This window comes from Buteo buteo, chromosome 8 (assembly GCF_964188355.1).
Source record: "Buteo buteo chromosome 8, bButBut1.hap1.1, whole genome shotgun sequence".
Lineage (NCBI taxonomy): Eukaryota > Metazoa > Chordata > Aves > Accipitriformes > Accipitridae > Buteo > Buteo buteo.
Genome location: NC_134178.1, coordinates 38,591,503 through 38,610,051, shown reverse-complemented (window position 1 = coordinate 38,610,051; position 18,549 = coordinate 38,591,503). Strand labels below are relative to the sequence as shown.

The window sequence follows — 18,549 nt, the reverse complement described above, 5'->3', positions numbered from 1 at the left end:
CAGGCCGTACCCGCCCCGCCCCGCACCCGGGGCAGCGGCAGGGCCCCACCGGCAGTCCCCCTCAGAGCCCAGAGGGATCCCCGTACCCCGCAGGGCCCTGCGGTGGGGGGGGAGAAGAGAGGGCCGGAACGTTGGCCGTGCAGCCGCGGAACCCCGAGGACGGCGAACCGGCACGGCGCCGCGCCCGGGGAAGGAGGCGCGGAGGAGCGGGCCCTGCCCCCGCATGCGCAAGCCGCTCCCCGTGAGGTGAGCTCCAGATGGCGGAGCGGTCGGGGCCGCTGCGGGGCGGCCGTTAGTCGCGTCCGTCCGCCTGCCCGCCTCCTTGCCTTCCCGGGGCGGACGAGAGGGAGGCCAGGCGGGCTGGAGCGCGGCCGGAGCTCGGGCAGGTGCGGGCGCAGCCGCTGGAGAGGGAGGGAGGGAGGGAGGGAAGGAGGGGGAGGCCTCGGCCTCTCCCGCCCCGCGTACCTCGCCACTGGGGATTAACGGCGAGAGACTCGCCCGCGGTCCCCTCCTCAGCCCGCCGGTGGCCTCGGGAGCGGCCTTTCGCCTCCCTGCCGTGCGGCGCCGTGCCGCCCAGCCCGGCTCTCCCCGGCGGGCGCCGGTCGGGCCTGCGGCGCGGTGCCCCGGAGGCCGCGCTCCGCCGCCGGTCCCCGCCGCAGGAGGGGGGAGCGGGGCGGGCCGGTGCCCCCGGGAGGGCTGTGGGGCGCAGCGCGGTGCTTTGAGGCGTTACCGAGCTTGTCGGGGTTCGGTTCGGCCGCGGGCCGGTTTAGGAGTTGTGAGGGAGCGTGTGCAGTGCCGCGCTCTGTGGAGGAGCCGCATCGCTCTGCAGGGGCCTGCGCTGGGGAAGTAAGGCGAATTACGCAGTCTCTGAAATATCGGGGAAGGGCCTTTCTGTTCCTGGGATTAGTTACAGCGAAGGCATGCTAGAACAAAAAAACAAATCAGAAAAAATATTTTCAGTCTTACAAATTTAGGTTTTTGAAAGAGATTGAGAGTCATTCTTTCAGTAATGACATGGTAGTGCGCATGTTGGATGCATTGAAAGGTAACGTGGCTTTTGTCAAAAGCTGCCGTCAAGTATTCAGACTGTGTAAATCTGCCTTTCGACTATTAACTTAATTGGAGCTCCAGTAACACAAGTTAACGGAGGAACTGATCCCTTCATTTCTCCAAGCTGGACAACGTACTCTTCTGATTTTTGCTTTTGCCAGTATGCTTAAATGTAAAATTATGAACACCTCTATTGTAACACTTAGGAATTTTCTCTTAACTTCACACTGTTAGGTTGGTTGGGATTTTTGTTCATTTTATCTTCAGAACAGTAGAAAAGGAAAGGTCAGTCACCAATTTGACCAATTACAGTATCGTAAAATGCATGCCAGTTCATATGTTTCCTAATAATATGCTGCTCTTTCTGTGGCTCTCTATCTGGGCAGGTATATATATATATTACCCCAAAATTAGATTTAACTTGTTCTTCTGTATATCAGATTATTTTCAGGTGGTAACTTATTAGGGAGATTACGAATTCTGCTTTCAAAAGTTTCAGCTAATTTTTATGTTCGGCCAAATCACATTTTCTCACTGATGAAATGTCACTGATTTTACTTAAGTAAGTTTGCATAGGAGAAGGAAAATATTAAACATGCTTGGGTGGTTTTCCTTCTGCAGACCTTTTACATTTAAATACAAACATGTATGAAACTAATGGGACTGTGGGTTTCATGTCCATAGCTTTACATGCCAATGTCAACTTCACAGGCAATTTAGCAAAAAGAAAAAAAGACAGTCTTTTCCTATACTAGTTGTTTATTCGTCCATCTCTTCTTTCTAGGAGGTGTCTGGTGAATCAGGTGTGGTAACTCATTTGGGTAGCATGATAACTAGCTTTTTTCCTTTCTCTACCTCATGGCTAGCTAGTTAGCTGTCCCTAAGATCAGGTCTTTGATTTGGCTCTTAGTGTGGCCATGTGAATGCTTGCACTGCGGAGGGAGCTGGGAACAAGGGGCTTAAGAGTGCCTTCAGTGGCAGTCGTGTTGGCTTAGCAAAACTATAGTGTTGGTAGTTTCAGTAGTTCCAGTGACCTGCAATGTGGAAATGCATAGACGGGGAAAAACTTTAGTACTAAACTTTACAAATAGAGCTTTCCCAATATATAACAGAAAAAGAAAAAATGTGATCTTCTGTGATAGAGTTGTTCCAGAAAATGTTACAAGATGAAGCATCTTGTTCATTTTGACAGTATAGGTAAATTAGGTAGGCACCTCTGAATGTTTATAAAAATATTTTCGGTCTCCCTGCAGCGTTTTGCTTACTTTGGTTGCGAAGGTTCTTATTTGTCTTATGATACAGATAATTTAAATAGATCTCAGACAATACTTAAAGGTTGTTTGACCACATTTTGAATTGCAGTAAGTATAGCTGGTTTAAGCATCAGAGCTAACCATGTCTATTCACAGCAGTGCCACATATGCTGTTTTTATTAGAAAACAGTGGAAAAGCAATAGTGGAAGTAGGAATTTCTAGTATTCTCTAAGAAGTAAGTTATTGTCTGTCAGTGTTACTAAGGATAAATATCTGTGTGCGTTTTCTTTATGATTTCTGACAAGTTATTTCCCCTTAATGGTGTTTTGCAGATAAGTGTTTGAACACAGTAAATGTCTAAGTATGCAGTCTGCTAATATGCTTCTGAAAAAATTTGTAAGAAGTTCTGTGCTTCCATTTGCTGCACAACATGGGATGAAGAAGGATTTGTTTCCAGTCAGTAGAACTCTGAGTTTATCACTTTGCCTGAAGCAGGACAATTCATGCAATCCTTCAGAAAAACTAGATTTAGATGCATGGAAGAAGGTAATGAAGTCTGGGTTGCAAGAAGAAGTCAGTGAGACGGTCTCTGAGCATAAGGAGCTTTCCACTTTGGCTGCTGCACGTGAGACTTTGGAGATGTGGAGACTAGCTGGCAGATCAGTTCCAGAAAATATCACTGAAGAACAGCTACAAACCTTTATGGAATGTCCTTCCAAGTCAGCCAAAAAGAAGTACTTAAGATATTTGAATCTCAAAGAACTTTACAAGAAAAATGACAGAAGAAAGATGGATGAGAAAAGGGAAAGGAGGCTGGAAACACAAGAGCAAGCTTCAAAAACTGATGAGACCAGAAGGAATTCATTCATATGTTTGTGGGCCAGCTGTATGGATAGAGCATACAGTTGGAGGGTTGCTCAGTCTATGATCTTTGGCCAACCTCTAGTATTTGACATGTCTTACGAAAAAGATATGTCCGTCCGAGAAGTCACAAATACAGTGAGACAGATAGTATTAAGTGAAAGCTGCAATCGAAGATCTGTGGATCCGTTTCACATCCACTTCTGTAACTTCAAAGATGATAGCCTCTATCATAAGGAATTTGTCAAGCATTATAGAGATGCATGGGGCAAATTGCTTATCACTGCAACAGACCAGTGCTACACAGAAGTGTTTCCAAAGGATAAGCTTATCTATCTGACTGCTGACTCTCCCAAAGTAATGAAGACGTTCGATCATGATAAAATCTATATTATCGGGTCAATGGTTGATAAGAGCATAAAAACAGGAGTCTCTTTAGCACGGGCAAAGCGACTGGGGCTGGAGACTGCAGCCCTTCCCTTGGAGAAGTACTTGCTTTGGAATGCTGGTGCCAAAAATCTCACATTGGATCAAATGATGCGTATTTTATTAACCTTGAAAGATACTGGAGACTGGAAGAAGGCTCTGGAATTTGTTCCGAAAAGGAAATACTGTGGCTTTGTAAGCAGGCCTGTACACGAACTGAAAAAAACCTTAAACTTGATCAACACACTTAAACTTGGAAAGAGACAGGAAGAATTACGAAAGCAATTTGCCAAGAACTACTCTAAGAAGCTAATGGAAAAGTAGAGTGATGGGGAAGAGAATGATTTTTTTTAATGGGCAAACTGTGCCCTTGAATACCCAGTTTCTTGGGACTTTGGGAACTGTATTCAGCTCTTTAAATATGCCTTTGTTTGTTAAGTTTGAAAGGACTGTAGTAAGGGATATATTTTTTTTAATTACCTTAGTATTCCAGCTGTTTAAATTTATTCACATGTTATTGAAATTATGTAAGAGAAAAGAGAGAATCTGTTCTAAAAAATCACTCTGTACAAAGAATATCAGTCTGTTCAGTTGAACCATGCTGGGACAAGGGTGATTGTAACTGAATGCAAAGGTGATTCTTCAGAGAACACCTCAGTGCTTTGGGTTTGCAATGGGTGGAGGCCATCCACAGTCTTGTTCTGAAAGGTTAGCCAAGAGGAAATAGAAGAGGCCTTTCCCTGTGACTTCCCAAATCTTCTCTTGCTGTATAGATGAATTGACTTTTGATAGCTGAACTAAAAACAAATGGTTAAAACCTAGCATGAGGTTGGGGAGTTGCACAGTTTGTTTCTGGGTGTTCTATCTGGCATGAATCTAGTCCGTATTTGGAAGGAATAAACCAAATTTCTTGACCGTGCTGAAAAAATACCTCATGTACTTTTGTGTAAGACTTTTATCCCTCAGTGAATACTTACAGGAGCAGAGAGCCTTTTAATGTTGCTCACAACTGAAGATTTATTGATTGGTCTCCCTACGAAAGCCTGTGTCCAGGCTGTAGAGCTACAGTGGTCGTGTTGTTAAATACAGTTTTTTCTGCTGCCTGTAGTATGAGGAAGGATTTTTTTATGGGTGCTTAAATCTTTTTGATTTAGTCTAGCTGACTACCCTCATGCTTAAAGTCAGTGATGGCAGATGGTGGGGTTTATCCTGAAAATTCAAAAACTAGGAGTGGGGAGCGTAATTTCAAAGAGTAGCCTTCAAAAGTACCTGGGGTTGGTGGTGATCCACTCCTTGTCTCGCCTTTTACTACACACTGTTGGGAAGAGGGAAGGGTTGGACACACTACCCCAGTACGGCCCTTCACCGCCGGGGCATCTTGGCATGGAGAACCCCTGGCTCGGAGGAAGACCTGCCTCCTTTGTGGTTGGGAAGTAGGCCAAGCTTTGCCCTGAGGGCTGTCTCCCAAACTTCCCCCCGTTGTTGAGCCCTGGGGCGCCAGGAGCATCTGCTGGAGCGCGCGGCCGCCTCGCTCGGACGGCCCCTCTCCTTCCTCGTGCGAGGAAGGGACGACGTGGAGCCGCGCGCTGCTGGAGCGTGCCTCCTGTTATTTGCTGTTTCTCTGTAAAAACGTCCTCTTCTGATCTGTGAACGGGTTTGCGCTGTGGGGAGGGGGAGAATGACGTCATCACTCACTTGGGGTCACGCTGGTGAAACGTGGAAGATGATTTTGAAGCGGCGAGCGGTGGGGAGGGCATGGTGGTGAGTGTGGCAGCCACCAGCCCTGGGCATGGACGCGGTTCTTCTGGATGCCAGTGATGTGGGGGCTCTGCGTGTGACGTCAGGGGGCGGGGGGGTGACGTTGAGCGTCCGGCCTCCCGCCCGGCGGGAGGGAAGCGCTATCCACGTGCGCAGCGCCGCACCGGCCGAGCCGCCGGACGTGCGTCAGAGCGGCGTCACTGCAAGCTTTCCCGCCTTCCCTGGCGGCTCGGAGAGCAACGCTTCCGCTCGCGTCATTGCCGCTGCGCCGTAGAAGGCGGTGCCGGCGTGGCCGCTCTGGCCTCCTCCCGCGCGTTCTCTATGGTCGGGGGAGGGCCGAGGGCTGGCAGAGCCGCGGCGGGGCGGCGCGCGTGCGCGGCACGGGAGGCGGAGGCGGGGGAAAATGGCGGACGGCAGAGCTGAGGGGGAGAAGGCGAAGCGGCCGCAGCCCGGAGGAGGTGAACATGTAGCGCCTCTCGCCGCGTAGCTGCGGGGTGGGCAGGGGGTCCGGGCCGGTCCTCCAGGGGTGGGGGGGGGGTCCAGGGGTGCCGCCCCCGTCCGGGCAGGCCTGGGCCGGGCCGGGCCGTGCGGTGCCCGGCCCTGCGGGGAGAGGGGGCGGCCCGGGCCTGAGGAGGCTGTGCTGGAGGAGAGGCCGAGGTCTGGGCCCGCTGTCCTCACGCCCGAGGATTAGCCTCAGCCTTACAGGAGGTTTTTTAAAAAAATCTAACGGCTTTTCCTTGTCCGCGTAAATGCGTTGTTTCTCTCTCCGTAAAAAATATACGGAATACTTCTGCCGTGTATTGAGAGAAATTTGACTGTTGCTGCTGGCAAGGATGAAGACAGCGTCTTAAAGATTAGCCTTTAACAGCTGGGGTACCTTTTAAAAATAGGTACAGTGAATATTCCTTATCTGCTGCTTTAAGCATCCTGGGTTTTTTGCTTGGCAGCAATCTGCAAGTGTTCTGTTTGCTTTTCTATTATTTATATTATGACTGGATATTCCTGTCATCTTCTGTACTACTTATATCAGTTCTCCTAAAATTTTTAATCATGTTTCTTTCCTTCTTTCTTCCCCCAACTTAAAACTTAGAAGATGGCATCTTTGGAAAGATAAAGCTTCCCTTTCCTGTTTTGGGGGTTTAAGTGTATCTGTAGGCAGAGGACATCTCTTTGATCTGGTGAAAGATTAAATCAAGCTTGTAAACCCATTAGGATAGCCTCAACAGTGAATGTTATTTGTGATAACCACTAAAATGTGAACGTTAATACTTGATTTTAGGTAGTTCCTTGACTCTTGGTTCTCTGTTGTTTGGTTGGTTTGGTTTTTGGGGTGGTTGGTTTTTGTTTTTTGGGTTTTTTTTGGTTGGTTGGGTTTGGGTTTTTTGTGTTAGTAATGCAGTAACTGGACAGCAGCAGTATGTCAGTTATCGATACCATCTTGTGTACTGTTTGGTTTGTTGAAATGTGTTCTTAATGGTACATTGGCCCTAAGGAAAGATAGTTACTCCCTGATGATTTTTGGAAGCAATCTGGAGTCTTTAGCTTTTGCCAAGATCAGTGGGGTTTACCTTAAAGTTAAATTAGTTGTGACTGGTTTGTTCCTGCCACCACCAATGGTCACACTCCCAGGGGCAAGAGATCCTGAAATGCTGTGCAACTAGCACTGTCACTCTTGTCACTTAAGCCACCTATATAGTGGAAGTTGATACTCATGAGAAAAACTCATCTGTAAAGTGGGACAGCTTTTTGTTACTGTGATCTGTGAAAAGAGTGCTGGTCAGACTAGTTTTTGAAATAGTACTGGTGGTTTCCATAGGTGAAGTATGACCTCCTTGACACCTCTAGAAAATATATATGCATTGGCATGGGAGAGACCTGTTTAATGGATAATATACTTGTGCGTTTCTGTCTCCTGCAGAAATAGAACAGCACAGTGACTCCCTCCCCACCTACCCCAATTGTCCTATGCCCATTCTAGCTCCTTCAGCAAGTAAGAGTATTTCTTTTAGCAGTCTACAGTTCATCCTAAGTGGAGCCTAGTAGGAGTAACATTCAGAATGTAGTGGTGATAGGAGCTAATTTGGAGAGAGAAGCTGTTTAATATTTTGGTGAGAAAACAGATGTGGGTAGATTGTGTTAGGCTTCATCTTGTGCTTAGCAATATTCTAGAATTTGCAGTCAAAGAAGCAAGCTGTAGTGTAATTAGCTTCAAGCTAGCATTATCTTAGGAACCTGGACTGGTCCAGTGTGCCCTGAGATTTGGGCTGCTGTGGATTTTGTATCTTATGAAAAAGAAGACTTTTAGGCCCACCGTTCCAACAGTTAAGGCAAGTGAATCTTCTACCTACCCTTGAATCACCTTACAGTCTCTAGTGTACTAAGACTGGGCTTGTAATTGAATATTCAGTTTAATGTGATTTCGTGGACAAGCTGTAAAGAGCTTCTCATAGCCTCGCAGACTGCTGTTTGGGAAACTGTGCCAAGACAGCAACCAGTACCCAAGGTCACTTGTGTAAATTTTGCTTGTTTCTCTTTCCTCCTTTGTTTTTTCACTTTTATAGCTATATTTTCTGTGTCAAATTTCTAGCAGTGCAGATTAGTACCATTTTTTAGTACAGTGAAATTGATTAAAGTTCTTAGGGGGTTTTTTTGTGTGATTTGCCATGTTTCAGAAGGTGAATAATAAATCAGTTTTTGTTCCAATCACTTATTATCTTGATAGCTAGAAGAGTGGGGTAGAAAGGGTATATTCTGCTGCTTATGATTTGGGAAGTAGCAGAAAAATATATATAGATGGTATCCCTAATTTTTCTTTCTCCTGATGTTGTTTGCTACCTTTTTTTCCTTAGAGCTACAATCTTGTTGACCCCTGGTTCAGACTAGCTTCTCTCCCATTGCTTTGTCTTACTTAATGGCTTTCTGCTGTTAGAGATCAGTGCAAAGAGCTTTCTTCCCTGATGGTCTGAATTTGCTGTGTGTGGAGAGTCCTGTTCTCCACTTGATATAACGAGGAACTGGTGCTAACTCCAGTTTTTCTTAGACTGATAGTATGAGCACTGCCCTGTCCATTCCCCAATGCGTGGGTTGGTTTTTTTTTTTTCCTTCTGCTACTGCAGTGATTTGCTTATTACAGCAGCAGAGAAACGTATTTTTGCTGAAGCATTTACTATGTTCAGTATGAGTTTTCCAAGGACACCTTTGTCTCTTGGTGTAGCTGGAGAAGCCAAGTATATAGGAATGAAAATGTGATTTGAGTGTTTTTTCTCTGTGGATCATTGTTCAGCTGTTATGTTTTCCATGACTTTATACAAAACCAGAAGAGGTGAAATATATATATATGTTTTTCTAGTGCTGATTCCTTCCTCAAGCAGAGCTTGGCAGATTTATTACAGATGAGATGCGGACAAGCAGTGACTTGAAACATGATTGAGACAGCCGGCCTCACTGTAGTCACTTCCATGATTTTAGAGTTGTGCCAGACAAGCCTAGAGACTGGCATGGACATGTTTTTGTAGAAATTTAGTAGAATTAATTTTAACTTAGATTATCTACTCTAGATTTGGAATTGAGATTCCAGTTATGAAAGTTTATCTATGGCAACTTAAACCCTAAAAAGGTTTAGTCGTCTACATTTAATTTACTACATGAACTTTGACTTCCATACTAAATAAAGAGATGGTGCTTCAAGATTGTTTTCCTGGCTCATACACAAGAAGTTCTTTACAAGTAGTGGAGTGCTTGCAGTTTCTTCTCCTCTTTGTGTTTTGCTGTCCACTAAATGTGCATTGGTGGAAACTGCTGTCAATAAAAACACCTTACCTATTGCACCCAAAGTATAATGCTTTTTGAGGTTGCTGCTCCCATCACTCTGCTCAGTAAAAATAGCTCATCTTGGTAAGTTGTTTCGACTTCACCAGGACCTGAAGAAGAGGCAGAAAAACCTGTGAAAACTAAGACTGTTTCTTCCAGTAATGGAGGAGAAAGTTCGAGTCGCAGCGCAGAGAAACGGGCAGCTAATGAAGAAGCTGAAGACTTCACCACAAAGCCTGCTCCTGCCAAAATGTCCAAGTTTGGATTTTCCATAGGCAGTCAGACAGCAAAGAAGGCATCTGCAATATCCATCAAACTAGGAGCAAATGTAAGTTGTCTGAGGGCTTTTAATTTTAGGGAAAGTGAGGCAAAGGGGGAAGTACTTTGGGGAGGCTTCCTTGCAGAAGGAAAGCCTTGAATTACGTGAGGGTACCTTGGAAAAGATTAAGAAAGCATTGCAGGGCCAGCTAATTGTGCATGTGTAAGTACTTCAAGGTGATTAATACCAGGTCAGTTGTCTCAGGAAGCATAAGACTTGATTGAAATGAACTGTAGATCTTTGAACATACAGAATAATTTTGTAATGAGATTTGATAAGTCTGGAATAATTTCCTGAGGGAAATGAGCAGACTTGTTAAACTGTTCAGGCTGCTTTGAAATGAGTGCTGTTGAGCTTCATTGCATAGGATGCTTAAAGCTACAAGAAAGCAAATACTTCTCCTAGATGGCTTAATAGGTTGTCTTTCACTCCAAAGACCTTATTTTAGCATGGTGAAGTATAGTTTATTTTTCATGACTTCGCTTGTTCTTTGCAAGGTCAGCATGATTCATTTATACTATATGCAAGAGTTGAGGCTTCATTACTTGGTTTCTAAGAATTCTGATCCCCTTTATTGTCCAGTACAAGGTATCCTTGTGCTTGTTCAGATGTGAGTCTGATGCTTCTCTTTACTACCAAAGTAGTCCTCTACTAGCTTATGCAAGGACAAGCCAGATGCTGTCTCTCTATTTAATACTGTTCATTTACACTTCCCACGTACCACTGTGGTGGATACATTATAAATCCTTGTCTGGATTAAATTCAAACTGTAATCATGAAAGCCTTGCACCTGCAAATGCCAGCATTTTACAGATCTGCAAAAGATGAAAAGAGTGCTCTGTTATTTTGAGATGGGAGGGAGATGCGAGCTGGCAGCATTCTAGGGTATAAATGCAATCAGGTCAGCTCAGACTTTGGAAAAATTGACAAAGCTGCCTTCTCTGAGCCACTAGCAAGCTCTGATTTCTCATGTAGAAAGATACTCCCAGTGGCAATAAATTTGGCTTAGGATTTCTGGCTGACTGAATTTGGTGGATGACTGACAGTGCACCAGATTGGACAGTGCTGAAACTTACCCTGTTTCTTCTTAGTCATTTTTACTCCCTTAGTATGTTACCTGTTCCTGTGGAGCTGATGCTTTAAAAAATGGCACAGTATTTATATGTTATACACTATTGGTGAGGAATAGCTATAGACAGTCACATAAGGACTCTGCTGCAGTATCAGCTTCAAAACTATGAGTGTATATGAAATAATCACCAATAAAGTCAAAATGGAGGAAGTACTGTATATGATTGATTTAGATAATTGGTAGTACTGTAGAAGCAAACTGTTACTGATGACTCAATGCTTTCTTAGTGGTCTTAAAGTTACTTTTGATATCTTTGCTGTATTACATGTAACAGTTGTGAGTTTGAGAGCTTCTTACACTTTAAATAGGTATTTACTGGAAATCAAAATAATACTTTTTAAAGGAGCCTTATATTAATTAGACTGTGTGATGCACACTGATGCTAGTTTTAAAGTTTTAAATTGTGTTAAGCCAGAAAGCTGTCACATTGTTAAAACACAAGAAAATAAACATCCTCATCTTCCTGGCATTGATGGATCAGAATACTCCAAAAGAATAATGGAAACAGTGACATAGTAAATTTTGAATACCACAACTTAATCAGGTTCTGATTTAATTGTTCATGTCATGCACCAGTGGCTGCATACCCCTGCAGTGTGCTAGAAAGTTAAGGCTTGCTTGTGGGGAATTGTAATATGAGAGGGCTCGGCTTGCTTTTCAGAGTGTTTCTTGCACAAATGAGCAGCCATTTTCCTTTTTCATTAGAGAGAAACCTTTATCTGCTTGATTCAAACAAAAACACCTTTCCCCCTCATTGCCCATTTCAGTGAAGATGTTTGACTTCAGTTTACCAAAATATTTAAAATACCAAGGGTAGCTTTTTTTGAGTTAATAGACTTACTTGTGCATTTGGTCTTTTTCAGAAGCCTAAAGAGCCTGTTCCAACCCTTGCTCCAAAAACCCTTTCCGTAGCAGCAGCTTTCAATGAAGATGAAGATGTGAGTAATAAGTCAGTGATCAACACAACTTAAAGTACCATTGGTGTGGGTTAGAGTTAGGCATATCTCTTGTGTTTCTCTTTAAGAATGTACAGCTTTGTAGCTCTGTGTTGGTTCAAGAAATCATTAAAGCGCTGATAACTTTTCCCTGAAAATGAGATGCACAATATAATTTGAATTAATGGTTGTTTTCTCTGGGCTTGGTAAAGGGGAGGCGAAGAAAAGTTGTGCTTCTTCTGGCTTGCTAAATATTTTATTGTTGTGCTACTGCTCCTTCTTACACAGAGGTGAACAAAGGAATTTGTATTTCTTTCTATAACCTTGTAGAACCTCTATTTTTTCTTAAGTCACTTTGCTTTCCTGTAGGGCTGTAGTCCATACTTTTTCTTGTCAGGCATTTGAAATGTTCCAATGATAGCACCCAGCCACACTCTAACCTCCTTTCTCTCTGTAGAGTGAACCAGAAGAAATGCCTCCAGAAGCCAAGATGCGTATGAAGAACATTGGAAGGTAGGTCAGCTTTTAACTACAGTCTGGAGAAGGGTGAGTGCGTGAGAATACCTCCTCCAGCACAGGTCGGATCTTGCGGATGATTTAGAAATACAGGAAGGTAGAATAGGTTCAAAAAGTTTTTTTCTCCAGAAACAAGAAAATTTTAATACAGATATTTTCTAATGTTTCAGCTGTAGGTTGAAAGTAGTACAGTTACATTATTGTGTTACAGTATAGGCCCAATCCTAAAGTAAACAGGGACGTTTTCAGAGGAGGCTTCACTTAAGTTAGGGATTAATTTTGAGCATCTGTATTTTAAAGATGTTTATCATGATAGACTGCTTTTAAAGTCAGTCCTCTGGAGGCTCACTACTGTTTAGTGGGTTTTTTTCACCAGTAGCAAATTTGGATCCTCAATTTTGTAGCCCTTGCAACAAATTCTTCACAGCTGGCAGCAGCTACTGCCATTCCCACCTCCTCTGCTGCCCCATCTCATTGCTCTGTCTTGACGTGCTACAGAGAGATCAGTTCTGTGGCCAGATTACAGTTGCTAATAGTGAGGACTCCTGATGTAACGGAAAGAAACGTGTGGTAGTTTCTGGCGCAGGTTGGACCTGAAATTCATGTTTTCAGTGTCATGTTGCACAAACTACTATAGTTGCACTGACTTTCTCAACTGATCTTGTTTTACTTTTCACAGGGATACACCAACCTCAGCAGGACCAAATTCCTTCAATAAAGGAAAGCATGGTTTTTCTGACAACCAGAAGCTATGGGAACGAAATATAAAATCTCATCTTGGAAATGTCCATGACCAAGAAAATAACTAAATGATGTGGATTGAGAGTCGGGTGTTTGGGGGGAGGGGAGGGTGTAACATTAAAGGAACAGTTTCCTTTTTTAAGAATGGTATAAGACTATCTTTGGAGCCACTTTTTTAAGATTGAGTGGTACACTAATAACTGAGTTTGAAATTAGAGGTAATTTATGTTTTGTATACAGATTTCAAGGCATTTGCTAATTTTGTAGTTCCATGTGATTAGTTTCAAAAGGTTACAGATAATAAAGAAATTGGAGTGGTACCTTTTTAAGATTTTTTTTTTTTTTTTTTTGGTCAGTGATTAATTAAGGTGGATGAAAAAGGTTACTGTCTCTTTAATCAGGCTAACATGGAATACTCTTGCATTCTCACTTCTGGCTCCCTCTTCATAACAGGAGAAACAGTTGACTCCTAGGAATACTGCTAAAGAGAGTGAGCATTGTCTTCTGCTAGAAGTGTTACTGGACTGTTCATTTGAATATAAACTTATGCAGGAAATTATAAGAACCTGGATTTTTTTTTTCCTCCCTGCAGTCACCTTTTGTTAAGTCTGCAAACTAGGAATTATGTTTCTCTGAGTGGCTCTGGTAACTTAGTTCTAATTTTGTTTAAAACTTCATGTAGGATGTGTAACCTTCTGTGGCCTGTTTCACCCTAAGGGAATGGGCCTTGTTTGTATATTAGATACAGTCTGTAAAGAATATTCACTACAAAGGTAAATCAGTATTTTCAGTGTGCTCCTCTTAAATCATTAGCCTTGAGTAGTGCTTGTTAGCATTTCCTTGTGACACACAAAAGCCACCACCAAAAAGACAAGCTAATGTACATTAAGCTTCACATTTGGTTGAAATATTTTTCTTTACTATGCCTAGAAGGAATAAAAGCCACACCAAAAATCAGTAACTCACTGCTTAAGTATGAAAAATCTGAGATGCACTTTCCCTGTCTTGCCATTTAAAACAAAATGCCTTGATGCCTGTGACCTCAGTGGACACTATCAGGTTAAAGAAGGATACTGTATTTGCAGTCCTCATGCTTCTAACAAGTGTCAACTTCAGAAATAAAACAACCTTTTCCTACCTGTCTGTCTTTTGCAGTAATTTTCAACAATGACATTAGTCTGGTCAGTTTAATTTCCTAGCTTTCGTACTGGAGAACATACTGCTGTAGGATTTCAAACCTAGTAATGACTGTCTAAATTTCAGTCTAATTTAGATTACATTTTTTTAAAACATTTTACTAGCAGAACTCGTTTAACAGAAAGTTATCAACAGCAACACCACCACCTTCACCCACCCCCAAACAAACATAAGGTTCTTTTTGAACTCAAAATACCTGATAGTGTCGACCACTAAATTGATTTCAGCCTGGAACTGGTCATAGAATTCAATATGTTAATTGCTTTCATCCTGCCTCTAAAACCTTTCTTAATGCTAAAGTTGAACCTGTGAGTGCAGAAAGGAAAGTGCATCTTGAAGTGTATTTTTTTTATTATTATTTTAGGAAAGCTCTGACCACTTAGACTTTTGAGTTTGTAAGTTCTAAAAAATATTTTTTTGTATTTTTGTATTGTATGTGTAATCTTTCTTCTTTTGAAGTCTGATGCAGTTGAATACCTGTAACTATTTTCTTTAAAAGCCTTGTTATAAACGTAACATAAAAATGTATACATTATTTTTTTCCATAGCAGAAATCTTTGGTTTATTTAAAACAAAACAAAACACTCTTTCAGAACTGACTTTCAGGACTTCCAAAACCGATTTGGGCATTACTGGAACCAGGCAAGGCAAAATGAAGCATTTGCTTTTCACTTACTTTTATCACGTGTGGTTATGTTTGTTGAAATAAATCCCTTTAAGATAGTGGTAATTCACAGTGAATAACTTTTATCTTGCTCCTTAGTAGTTACTGGGTACTGTCTTGGTCACTCGTATTAGGAAGAAGAAAAAGGGAACTTTGAATAAGAGGATGACTTTGAGACCTATTCTTTTTTAGTTAACCTGCCACCAGCAATGCCTTCCACTTCTTTGACTGAAGTAGACATTAATTTCAACAGAATTTCCTGGTACTTCAGAATCCTTTAGGAAACTGCGAAGCAGAACAGCAGACATGCTAGGAAATGCCTTCCATGCAAGTGAGAGAGCAAAAGTTATATTTATCTTTCTTACTCTCATGATCAGTAAATGTAATCTTAGACCTTGTGAGAGACTGCAGCAGCTTCTAGATCTCAGCTGAAGGTGAGCAGAGATCCTTCCTTACTCAGTGTATGAGTTCTGTTCCTTCTTATGCTCCACGAAGACAATCAGTCAGGATGGCCTAAATCCCCTCAGGTCTGAGTCCCTAACAAGCTTGATGTTGTAGCTACAAGGGTGTCTGCTGGTGTTGAATGTCTGATGCTTGCAAGAAAGAACTGATCTGAAAAGTATCATCAAGGTAAATGTTAGCTAGAACTTCACTTGAAGTTCTAGCCTTTTGTTACAGTAGTCACGGTCTTTGTATGAAGATAGTCTTGGGGGGGATGTGTGTGTAATTTTTTTTGTTCTTTTTCTGAGAATATTCAGGAATCCTAAAACTCATGGTAAACTACCTGATTTAGCTATCTTAGGTGCTTCCAGGAGATACGCTGAGACCTTTAGCTGCTTAGTATAGCAAGGTATGTATACCTATCAGTGGTTGAAACGTCTATCCATGTAACTTGTGAAGTTTTATCTCGGGAGGCTTATGCTTGCTTAGCAGTAAATCTTTACTTAGCACCTGAGCAGCTTGCAAAACATTCAAGACTTAAGGTGAAGATTTAAGTAGTTACACAGTAACCTTCCTTCTCTGTGCTACCCTGCAGCTAGATGTTTTTGAGCCTGCTGGGTTGTGAATGGATCCATACTCATCTAATGCTAACTGTATTAAAATAATAGTAACTAAAAAAAAGGGCTGTAGCCCCTTACACACCTGATTTCATTCCTTTAAAAGCATAGGGGGTGTGCTGTCCAGATTCTCAGAATCTCGATTTTATCAGCAGAAAGAGGTACCCAACCACCTTGTCTGTAAGGTGACTGATGGATGCTATTTTAATTTCATGGGCTCATTCCCATGTCATAGATGACCTAGTTACAGTATTCAGCCAACTTTGATGAAACCAACTATCGTGTCCTAACATGACCACCACGGCAGCAGCCACAGCTGCCTTCAGGCCCATTGTGCTCGATCTCTGCATCTGCCAGATTTGTAGAGCACCTCCTTGTCAGAACCCACACAACTGTACTGAGTTCTGTGTGCTGGGGGTGGCTTTACCAAAGCTTTCATTGTGAGGAGGCTTGGAGGAGAAGTCAGCTTTTCAGAAAATGGTGTCTTCTGCCTCCTGAAGAGGCAAACTGAAGCTTTAAACTATTGGAAATCACTGGTGTAACTATAACTCTTTCTAGGCTGCCATAAGATAAGAAGATAAATCTGGAGAAGCAACAGAATTTCAAGGCTTTTTATCTGTGTAGTTAGTAGCCTTAAAAGGTCTTCTGCAAAAAGAGGTTGAGGTTTTTTTTATTCATTATAAAATTATTAATTGAGGAATGGTTAGTAGTTTTGCCCTTAAGCTACAGAAGGGAAGGTTACATTCTAAAATCACCATAATTTGTCTACTTCCTCTGCCAAGAGGTGCTAGAGCACCATAGAAATTGGACAATTAACAATTTGCTTTTTTACTTTATCCTATTAACACCTTCCTTATTTCTTCTATTAATGGAGGGATCTCCCACTGTTCTCTAATTTTGATATATCGGCATCTTAAAAACAACATAGTGCTTGTTCAAGAGAGCTGCTCATGTTGTTGAATAAAGCGGAGCCATTGCCTCAGGGTACATGCATAGTTACCCATAGAATTAAAAGCATGAAATGTGAACTGTTACACTTGAACTCTGTATATAGCATGTTAAATTTCTGTTCATGAACTTCCATTTAAAAGTCTGGAGCGGTGGGGATCCAAGCAAGATTTAGTTACCAAAGCAAACCTTAAAACTCTACAGTGCGCATTTTTTGCAGTATAGATACGCTTATGTGCCAGCTACCCTTCAGGCTAGGTAGAGTAGGTAAGAGTGGCAGTGACTGTCACAGCTAGAAATTAGGGTATGTACTCCTTGATTCAGTGGCATATAGTGAGGTCTTAACCTTTGCTAATCTTGCAACCTAGTTCTTAAATTTGGTTCTTGGATTTCCTGATGAGATGGAGGCACAAATAAGGAGTTTGTGGTTCTGTAGCAAGAGCTCCACTGAAACTTGACGTCATGAGCCTATGTTTACATTTTCCTTGCAGTGCAGATTTATTAATCTGGGGTAATGCAAGTCATAATAAAAACATAATTATGTCTCCTTTTCTCCCCTGGTTTCCCATAATTTGTAAACATAGTAGTTGCACATAAAGAGTTGGCTGATGCTTAGCAGCTTATTATAAAACCATAATTTTGGCTTTGCTTTTGTGAAATAAGTGTGACTGTGGTAGGCTTTCATCTTCATATGTGCACCAGCTTCCACAGTGTAGAATTACAGACACTGAATAGAGCAGCATAGGATAAAGAGTAATTGTGAAACTAGCATGTCTCTTAGGCTGTGCTTTGTTCTTGTTACTCAGATGCTTGTTTAACACGGTCCTGTTCATGTGTAAAACCTAAAGCCCTGACAAGAGCTTGGGCTACTACACATCTAAAAGCACAGAATAAGTTAATACTGATGTTGCCATCTCTAAGGCAGGGTACTTTACCTCAGACAAGAAATACTGCCCTCAGGACAAAACTTTAAAGAGAGGTGCAAGACAAACAGTTACTTTCTGAAAAGTCCCTTCAAAGTCAGGCTAGACATAAGCATGTTCCCCAACAGCCCTGCACTTGAGGGTGGCCACAACGTGCCCTGGGGCCTCTCAGCTTCAGTAGCTGGAACTCTTCTGCATGCAAACAGGTCTCTAACGAACTGCTTGAGAGGTGCTAGGTTCCCACTGTGCGGTCAGCAGCTGTGAGACTGGCTCCTGTATGTTATCATATTAATACAGTTCCAATGCTGTAGAAATTCGTGGCTCTTCCTTTAATAGCCAGGAATGATACGGTTCTAGCTCCAGTGGAACCAAAGCGGGGGAAAAGTTATCCACACAGCACATTGCTGTTTTTCATCTATAGTTGCATCCCTGTGGAATAGGAGTAGTTTGGTGTAGGCTACATTACTCCTTCAGCACTCAGCCTTTTGAAACCCATTTTTATTTAATTATATACTTCCCACTTAGCTTGGTTACCTGTATGGACTCACAGAAGAGTTAATAGGCTAAAAAGCTCCTAGCATTTCACCTAGGGATCAGAATGAACCACAAAAGGTAACTGGCCTTTCTGCGACATTGACGTTGCCTTAACGTTGTCGCTCTAACAACAAATGGAAAAGTACAGGATGCCCTTCGTTCCCAAAGCAGGAGGCAGCTGTACAGCTCATCCTTCAGCCAGGAGAGCGATGCTGGAGGACAGCCCCTGCTCAACTATTTGTCCCAGAGCAGCAGCCAGGGTGGCAGTGTTGTACAGAAATCCAAGTCAAGAGAAATTGCACCTGAAACAAACTAAAATGGTTACAGCTGGGTATCGGGGTGGCTGAGTGGATGCCTCCTCCACCAAGAGGTCTTGCAGCCAAAGTGAGTTCAGTATAAATACACACTGTGTTTTGTTAGCTT

General features: G+C 42.6%; 2 protein-coding genes across 4 annotated transcripts; both read left to right on the top strand.

Annotated features, from left to right (window-relative positions):
* The first annotated feature begins 126 nt into the window (after window positions 1–126).
* Window positions 127–4,167, top strand: TRMT10C (tRNA methyltransferase 10C, mitochondrial RNase P subunit). Of its 2 annotated transcripts, none has more exons than XM_075034185.1 (2): window positions 127–246; window positions 2,637–4,167. In XM_075034185.1, the coding sequence occupies exon 2, from the start codon at window positions 2,668–2,670 to the stop codon at window positions 3,913–3,915; it is 1,248 nt and encodes a 415-aa protein (XP_074890286.1). In that variant the 5' UTR covers window positions 127–246; window positions 2,637–2,667; the 3' UTR covers window positions 3,916–4,167. The 2 variants fall into 2 exon arrangements, with proteins under 2 accessions (XP_074890286.1, XP_074890285.1); XM_075034184.1 differs by lacking the exon at window positions 127–246 and adding an exon at window positions 247–386.
* Window positions 4,168–5,661: 1,494 nt separating this feature from the next.
* On the top strand, window positions 5,662–14,729 carry PCNP (PEST proteolytic signal containing nuclear protein). 2 transcript variants are annotated; one of them, XM_075034161.1, is made up of 5 exons: window positions 5,662–5,807; window positions 9,267–9,487; window positions 11,474–11,548; window positions 12,003–12,058; window positions 12,741–14,729. In XM_075034161.1, the coding sequence occupies exons 1-5, from the start codon at window positions 5,753–5,755 to the stop codon at window positions 12,868–12,870; spliced, it is 537 nt and encodes a 178-aa protein (XP_074890262.1). In that variant the 5' UTR covers window positions 5,662–5,752; the 3' UTR covers window positions 12,871–14,729. The 2 variants fall into 2 exon arrangements, with proteins under 2 accessions (XP_074890262.1, XP_074890263.1); XM_075034162.1 differs by lacking the exon at window positions 5,662–5,807 and adding an exon at window positions 8,699–9,243 and having other exon boundaries at window positions 9,319–9,487.
* The last annotated feature ends 3,820 nt before the right edge of the window (window positions 14,730–18,549 follow it).

Bases quoted from the DNA above. Each gene is read 5' to 3' on its own strand.
- TRMT10C (XM_075034185.1), top strand. From the start codon at position 2,668: ATGCAGTCTGCTAATATGCTTCTGAAAAAATTTGTAAGAAGTTCTGTG.
- PCNP (XM_075034161.1), top strand. From the start codon at position 5,753: ATGGCGGACGGCAGAGCTGAGGGGGAGAAGGCGAAGCGGCCGCAGCCC. The intron at 9,488-11,473 runs GTAAGTTGTCTG...GGTCTTTTTCAG, and splicing joins CCATCAAACTAGGAGCAAAT to AAGCCTAAAGAGCCTGTTCC. The intron at 12,059-12,740 runs GTAGGTCAGCTT...TACTTTTCACAG, and splicing joins CGTATGAAGAACATTGGAAG to GGATACACCAACCTCAGCAG.